Below are 9,046 nucleotides of genomic sequence, written 5' to 3'. Positions count from 1 at the left end.
GGTGAGTATGTATGTCCCCACGGAAACGACCACTACTCTAGCTCCATTCTCCATGCGTAGGTCCACATCACCCTTAGGTAGTGCTCGCACGTCCTTCAGCCCCTACAAATGATTATAAAGGTGAGATTCACATCCGGTATCTAATACCCAAGTAGAAGTGAAAGCATAATTAATGTCTATCATATAGAGAGTAGAGGAGATTATACCTTTTGGCGTCACACGCCTGACCTTTATGTCCTCCAAGTACTTGGGACAATTTTGCCTCCAATAGCCCTTGCCATTACAATAATAGCATTCGGCATCGGGATGTTTGCCAACCTTTTGCTTGGGCTTGCTATTCTTAATGGCTTTGCCCTTTCCTTTGTCTTGCTTTTTGAATTGGGTCTTTCCCTTCCCCTTTCCCTTCCGAACCCCAAGGTTTAAGTTCTTCATCGCATTGAAAGAACGTCCTTTTTCTCACTCCCACTCCCACTCGCCTCCATGTCCCTCTCCGCTTGAGTAAGGAGAGCATGAAGCTCATGGAAACTCTTATCCATGTTGTTCATGTTATAGTTCACCCTAAAGTGGGAAAACTTGTTAATGCGGTCCACCACAAGCTTTTTTGGAATACTGCACCCTAGACGCTCTAGAGTGTCAACATACTCAACCATTTTTAGCCTATGTGGGCCAACATTTTGGCCCTTTTCAAGCTTTGCTTCGAAGAAACGCACCGTGACCTCATATTGGCGAATTTGCGGTGTTTGAGAAAATATCGTTGTTACCCTCGTGAATATCTCATATGCATTGAGGGAGATACAACGAAGCTTGAGACTAGAAGCCATGGACCATATCAAGACGTTCTTGACATCATTCGAGAGTTTCATATTGTCATCATAGGCAGTCCGTACTGCCGTAGTAGCCCTTGGCCCGGGCTCAGAGGGTGGGGTTTCAACCAAGCAGCGGAGCACGTTATCAGATACCGCGGCGCTTTTGATGGTTGACTCCCATTCGACGAAATTACTTCCGTCATCTTTTAAAATACACTTGTCCATTACGGACTTTAGCCATTAGTCTTTTCCAAGTTGAGTTGTGGAAGATGGTGTTGCCATTGCAAAATAAAAACTACAACAAAATAAGGAAATATAAACATTCATTGTTTTACTAATTTACTTGTAAAACGATTTTATCAAGTTTTCTCATTTATATAATGATCCCTCACGAAATTATATAAATGATTCCGAGATCCGTTTTTAAACAAAAAATGGTCATGTTATGTCACCTTTTATATAAAAATGGTAAGCCAACTTTTGACTAATTCTACCCTTAGAACTCTCGGTTGGCGGATTTCAACTAAATCCATGTCCGCGTCCCGAGACAAATCTTATCCCGTTTAGTCAACCCACTTTTGGCATGTGATCGCATCACCCTACTTACCCGAGGTAAAAAGGGTCCACGAGCGTGGTTGCCCTAATGAACACGGGATTCATAGGTGTTACTAATTGGTAAGGCTTATCTCAATTAATTAAATATGTGAGGATCTTGTGAATTTAGTTATTATTTCTCCTATAAGTGAACTAAGTCGGTGAATTGTCAATAACCGTGACAATTGCAAAATAAAATAAATGCATGTGCGGCGATTTTGGCATGATGGGCAAGCAAAATATAAACATGCAAAAATATTAAATCCTAGTATGGCCACCTTTCTAATCAAATTAACTAGATTATTACAAATTCAAAAACCAACTCCTTGGTCCCTTGCATCTTCATTGGAACACCCTCCAAAAATAGCACCGTCTTGTGGGATTTGGAACTCCTTCCAAAAATGGTACCGTCTCGAGAAAACGCCGATCTTCATTATAAGTAGTAATAAAAAAAAGATACAAATGAATACATAGCAATACCTATTATACATTTGATCTAATAAAAATAAATTATTAATAATTACAAACCGGTGATACGAGATCGCAATTAAATTACAAACAAACAGTTATTTCCTTTCATTACGTGTAATAACGATTATAAATAAACAAGGCCATACTAGGTACAAATTGCATAAATAATTAAATAAATGACATTCATTCATTCAACAATAAAAATATAAATAAAATTCTGTAATTTTCATGCCAAAATCGCCCCTGAGCACAATCATAAGTATCTAGCTCGATTTTGAGGAATTTATCGATTTTTAGCCATTAAAAATCAATAATCAACACTTAAATCATATTTAAGCTCAAACTAATTATCTAAACTGTTTTTGAACTCAAAAATTAGTCCCCATTAATTGTTTGATAATTAATTAGTTTGAATTGATATTATATGGTAATTATATCGGTTTTATCATAACTTTTATGAAATAATCCAAAAATAATTATAACAACAACAACAACATCAAAGCCTTAATCCCAAAATGATTTGGGGTCGGCTGACATGAATCATCCTTTAGAACCATTCATAGGTGAACGCACACCTCAAAAAGCGAATAGAAAAGGGAAAATGAGGTAAACTTACAGGTTTTAAAATCGAATTTCAGATTTCTTTTATAAAAACTTAAAATTTAAATCGAGAGAAAAGATTAAAACGATTTTGAAAACCGAAATAGAATTAAGGATCCGGAATGCCTTAAAAGTAAACCAAGTAAAAAATATATAAGAAAGTGGTCGGTAAAAAAATGTAATAAAAGAGAGAAGGGCAAATAATTTATTTTTTAAATTAAATAAAAACACTAAATATGTCAAATACTAGAAATCAACATGTATCCTTTCCCTCCATTGTGCCCTCTCCGTCACCATACTCTCCTCAAGCCCCAGAAATCTCATATCGTGCTCTATCACTCTCAACCATGTCTGTCTCGATCATCCTCTACCTCTAGGGGCCTTTTCTGTTCTCCAAGTCTTCGGCCTCCTAACTGGTGCGTCCATAGTCTCCTTCTCACATGGCCAAACCATCTTAGTCGGTTTTCCATCATCTTGTCCTCCATTGGCGCCACTTTTACCTTTTCCCTAATCACCTCATTCCTTAATCGATCTTTCCTTGTATGTCCGCACATCCATCTCAACATATGCATCTCCGCCACACTCATCTTTTGAATGTGACAATGTTTCACGACCCAACACTCGGAACCGTAACAATCACAAAAATTTGAAATAAAATTTTTGTATATTCTGTAAATTTTCCAGGAACCCAAAAAATTGAAAAAAAATTGCCCTAAAACTTCGAATAAATTTTGAGAACAAAAACATCGACATTTATCAGATAATATCACATAAAAACCAATAAATATAAAAAAGGGGTGAAATCAATTTCTAAATTTCACTTTTAAATTTTAAAACATATTTTTGAATATAAAAAAATTTCTCATGCCAATAAAATTTTGTTGCATATTTTTGAACAAATAAATCCTATTTTATCGATTTTTAACCATTAAAAATCAATAAACATGCAAAACTCAATAAGAAATTTCTAAATTTTACATACACTATTTAAAACATGCATGTGAGACTATATAAAAGTTTCATGTCAAGAATCAATATGCAGCTATTTTTAGTTAAGTCTTAACCAAAATATGGCATTATTGACTCGATTTTATATAAAAATAATAATAAATAGCAAAATAACTCCAAAAATCACCAAATTTGACCACAAATATTTTGATATCATAAGATATACATGCCAAAAATATTTCGTACCAAAACAACTTTTAACACCCATTTTCGAATTTTCCAAGTTATCTCATAACTCGATAAAATGCCTAAAATGAACATGCAAACTACAAGCCTAGGCTCTGATATCACATAAAAGTCTATAGACACTAATTAGAATCCTCTAATTAGTATAACAAATTATATGTTAATTTAGTTATATTCGGATCTATGTAGCATGCATGAAATATAAAGGCATAAATGAGAAGAGTCGAGATTTCCTTACATTGCTTATAGAAAAATAAGTACAACAACACTTATTGTCTTATGAAATATCTAAAATGCTTGACAAAATCCTCCAAGAACCCAATACACCAAACTAGGAGTCCTCCTTTGAGTTGCACCCAAGAACAAGCCTCCAACAAGTATGTGGTGTATTAACTAGATACACCAAATACTCCCCTTGAAATATATAAAATTATGTATTACTAACTATTAGTAATAATATGAGTATATTATATTTCTTATTACTAACTCTTAGTAATTGCTTCTAATATATTTAGAGAGATTTTGTAACAAATTACAAGTAAAAATTAAGCAACATATGCTCTATTTTAGAGCCTTAGACTGTCCAGGGGGGGAGAGAGGGGAGGTGGAGTGCTATATTTTATTTGCATGCTTGTAAGATCATCATTAGAAGATATGGATAAGACCAAAAGTAAATATGGGAAAGATAAAAAGAAAAAGCATGCTTAAGAACAACGATTATGTCCAAAGCTCCCTTTTTTTTGTGTTGTTTTACACGGCTCAATGGCACCCTAAATGGGTCCATTTTAATTCTTATATTTGTCTTATAAATATGTGTAAATCACTACTTAACCATCTAATATGTTTAAGAATTTCCCAATTATTTTGTCTAATAATACTCATTTAATATACATGTACACCTACATGTATATAACAAGTACTAGCACTAATCACATTAGTCAAGTAGTACAATTTTAGTAAATTAACAATTAATTAATAAAATCCGTCTCAATTAATTTATTATTCAATATCCCATGATAAAATAATAACTTCCATCGGCACGAGTTCCTAACTCGTTCTCTCTATATTAAATCAATCGACTAATTTTTAGTCAATTTATCAAGGGACTAATAATCGTATGATATACATACAAATTAGCTTTTATATTGGAGCTCGTTCCTTTAGGGGTGACCGAAAGGGATCAGCTGAACACCGCCGTCTAACGACAAGTAACGTCAAACCCTAGTTGGCCAACTGTTACCGATATACGTTGATCAACTGACTAGTATTGCCAATGAATATCCCGACTATATCCCTTAAATGAGATTTATTATGTATACGCATTATTGTGGAGTCAACTACTCCAACAATCTCCCACTTGTCTGATACAAGTTGTGCGTTACCAATTCTTGTGTCCGTTTCACATCTTCCACTCAATGCAAGGCGTCTTTTAGGCCGCACTTGCATTGGATCATATCATGAGTGGTTTTCTCGATAAGGAGAGTAACTGACAGTCCGAAAAATATACCATAGATCTCTTCTGAGCGTGGCCACGCATTTCCAGTAACTACTCCTCGAGTGGCCCAAAGATGTTTATACCCTAACATGGGTGGACAACTCCTATTGACCCATCTATTCTGTATAATGCAGTTTACCATGACCCAGAAGATGCCCATCTGCCTCCTTTCACGGAGTGACCTAGGACAAAAACCAAGCCAATCGGAAACTACACCGACTCAGATAAATGGTCGCTAGTCAAAAGACTCGACTCATAGGAATAATATAGAAGTGCTCGCCACGACCAGCCTTCAATAATATTGATAAGGGACTCTATAAATGTCACTGTCCGCCAGAGTGTCACACAGTCTGCCTATGTAACCGACTAGTCATCTCCATGACCCCATGGTGCTGTACCCACCATCGATCGACTTACAATCTAGTCACTCCGAGATGTCACCTCATTAAGTGACTAGGGACAAAATAAAAAGTTCATCCTATCCACTTGAATAGGGTTCAACGTTGTCTTACAACCTATTCGAATAAACAAAGTATTAAAATTTAGTTAAACTAAATAAAAGAGTTCATTAATAAAAACTTAAACAATGAATGTGATTATCATATATGAAAAATTGATACAATATCCAATTATTACATATCCCATAATCTAAAGGAATTCTGGTACTCGTCTCAATCCCATTGCGACGACATGACCATCATGCTTGGCCTTCGATAAAGGCTTGGTTAAAGAATCAGCAATATTATCGTCTGTCCCAACCTTACAAATGTCTATTTCCTTTCTATCCACGTAATCTCTTATTGCATGATATTTCCTTTGTACGTGTCTAGACTTATTACTAGACTTGGGCTCTTTAGCTTGAAATATAGGCCCACTATTATCAAAATATATATTGATAGGGTCTTTGGCGGTGACTACTCCTAGTCCTTCCATGAATTGACGAATCTAAACAGCTTCCTTTGCAGCTTCTGACGCTGCCAGGTTCTCTGCTTTTGTCGTAGAATCCGCAGTAACACTATGCTTGAAGCTCTTCCAGCAAACAACTTCTCCATTCAAAATAAAGACATAGCCGGATTGGGATTTCAAATCATCCCGATCAGTTTGGAAACTGGCGTCCGTGTAACCCCTTACACGCAATTCAGTTTCTTCTCCAAACACTAAGAACGAATCTTTAGTCCTTCGCAAGTACTTAAGGATGTTCTTTACGGCTATCCAGTGACTCTCACCTGGGGTGGTTTGGTAACGACTAGTCATACTCAAAGCATATGCCACGTCGGGACAAGTGCATATCATAGCATACATGATTGATCCAACATCGGAAGCATAAGGGATTAATTTCACGCGTTCAATCTTCTCAGGCTTTGTGCGACATTGTGACTTACTCTAAGTGATTACATAACCCATAGGAAGAAAACCTTTCTTAGAGTCTTTCATATTGAACTGATCTAGAATCTTATCAATATAAGCTTCTTGAATTAATGCCAGTATCTTCTTGGATCTATCCCTATAGATCCGGATACCCAAGATGCATTGTGCCTCTCCCAAGTCCTTCATCTGGAAATGATTCCCTAGCCACTCCTTAACGGAAGTGAGCATCGGTATATCATTCTCGATGAGCAATATGTCATCCACATATAAAACTAGGAAAGCAACCTTACTCCCACTAAACTTTATGTACAAACAAGGTTCCTCAACACTCGAGTAAAACCGTACTATTTAGTGACATGATCGAAGCAATGGTTCCAACTCCTAGATGCTTTCTTAAGACCATACACGGATCTCTTAAGTTTACACACTTTAGTAGGGTTAGATGTATCTACAAAACTTTCAGGTTGTGTCATGTACACTTCCACTTCTAGAATCTCATTCAAGAAAGCGGTTTTGACATCAATTTGACAAATCACATAATTATGAAATGCGGCTACCGCTAAGATAATCTTAATGGACCGAAGCATAGCGACTGGGGCAAAGGTTTAATCATAGTGAAGACCATAAACTTGAGTGAAACCCTTTGCCACCAATCTAGCTTTGTGAACATCTATATGTTTATCCATGCCGAGCTTAATCTTAAAGATCCATTTACACTAAAGGGGTCGCACTCCCTCAGGTAAATCCACTAACTCCCATACTTGGTTCTCGTACATGGAATCCATTTCGGATCACATGGCCTCAAGCCAATGCACGGAGTCCGGACTAGAAATTGCCGAATTGTAGGTAGTGGGTTCGTCACTTTCTAAAAATAACAAATCACTATTTTCCTTTATATTACCGAGGTAACGACCAGGATGAATAATAACTATTTTCTAAAAGTAACAAATCACTATTTTATTAATTAAAAATTAATTAATAAAACCCATCTCAATTAATTAATTATTAAATTATCGCATAAATAAATAATAACTTCCGTTGGCACGATTTCCTAACTCGTTCTCTCTAAATTAAATCAATCGACTAACTTTCAGTCAATTTATCAAGGGACTAATTAATCGTATGATATACATACAGATTAGCTTTTATATTGGGGCTCGTTCCTTTAGGTGTGACGAAAATGGATCAGCGGAACACCGCCGTCTAACGACAGTAACGTCAAAACCTAGTTGGCGAACCGTTACCGATATACGTTAATCAGCTGACTAGTATTGCCAATGAATATCCCGACTATATTCCTTAAATGAGATTTATTATGTATACGCACTATTGTGGAGGAAACCTACATCAACATTCAGCTCCCTGTAATCTATACACAATCTCATACTCCCATCCTTCTTCTTAAAAAATAACACAAGTGCCCCCCAAGGTGACACACTTGGTCTCACATAACCCTTATCTAACAAATCCTCCAGCTGCTTCTTAAGCTCCTTAAACTCCTTGTGTCCCATCCTATAAGGTGCCTTAGAAATAGGTCCCGACCCAGGTTTCAAGTCAATGCCAAAATCAATATCTCTTTTTGGTGGTAACCCTGGAATCTCATCTGGAAACACGTCTTGGAAATCCCTCACCACGTCAATGTCGCACGCGCCCTTCACCTCCTCCCTCATGCCTTACATGGCACATAAATAACTATCCTCCCTTCCTCAAGCAAGATTTTAAGGTGACAGTTGAGATAAGTTTCATGTTAGGTTTTAACTACAAATCCCTTATCAGACACTTTTACTCCCTCAGGTACACTCAAGGTGACCTTCTTTTGATGACAGTCTATAAAGGATTTATATTTCCCCAACCAATCCATCCCTAAGATTACCTCAAATCCTCGCAAAGGAAATTCAATTAAATTGGTAAGAAAGACAACCTCCCCAATCTTAACAGATACATCTTTATAGACACATTTACACGATATGGAATCCCCCGATGGTATATCAACTAAGTCGTTTATTAGATCAAATTCTTCTAATTCTAAGGTTCTAGCATGCTCACTTGAAATAAAAGTGTTCCGGGTGTAATTCCAGAGCAGTTATTAGTTACCACCCGTGCTTGTAGAATGACGTCCTTGATTGAATCCTCCTTTCGGTCTCCTGAAACAATGAACAAACTGAGGGCTCGGCTTTGGCCGAGCGTACTCACTCCGACGCTCAAGTCAGTGGACTTAAAGAGACAAGTTGTTGTTACTTGGCGAAGTATATTTTGTAGAGAGATAAGGAAGATATTACCAGATGAATAGTGATTCTCAGGTTAAATTGTGGATCCCCTCCTCAATGAGAGTTGAGGAGTATTTATAGACTTTCACCTTTTGTCACGTAATGGCCAAGTGGCCAAGTGGCTAGCAGGTGGAAAGACTGATCTACCCTCGGCCGAGGGACCCATGGCAGGCCGGCGGGCCCTGTTGACTCGCTGCCGAGGGGCCTTGGATATGAGTACGCGGATATGTGCCCCGGCTGGCTAGTTGTCC

General features: G+C 37.1%; 1 protein-coding gene across 1 annotated transcript; it reads right to left on the bottom strand.

Annotated features, from left to right (window-relative positions):
• Window positions 1-428: 428 nt before the first annotated feature.
• LOC141631831 (uncharacterized) lies at window positions 429-1,031 on the bottom strand. The gene has a single exon (XM_074444452.1). The coding sequence runs from the start codon at window positions 1,029-1,031 to the stop codon at window positions 429-431; it is 603 nt and encodes a 200-aa protein (XP_074300553.1).
• Between the last annotated feature and the right edge of the window lie 8,015 nt (window positions 1,032-9,046).

Source organism: Silene latifolia, chromosome Y (assembly GCF_048544455.1).
Source record: "Silene latifolia isolate original U9 population chromosome Y, ASM4854445v1, whole genome shotgun sequence".
Taxonomy (NCBI): Eukaryota; Viridiplantae; Streptophyta; class Magnoliopsida; order Caryophyllales; family Caryophyllaceae; genus Silene; species Silene latifolia.
Note: the sequence above shows the minus strand (reverse complement) of the source record. Positions and strands in the feature narration are given on the sequence as shown.

Excerpts from the sequence above, each read along its gene's own strand:
- LOC141631831 (XM_074444452.1), bottom strand. The coding sequence starts at position 1,031 with ATGGACAAGTGTATTTTAAAAGATGACGGAAGTAATTTCGTCGAATGG.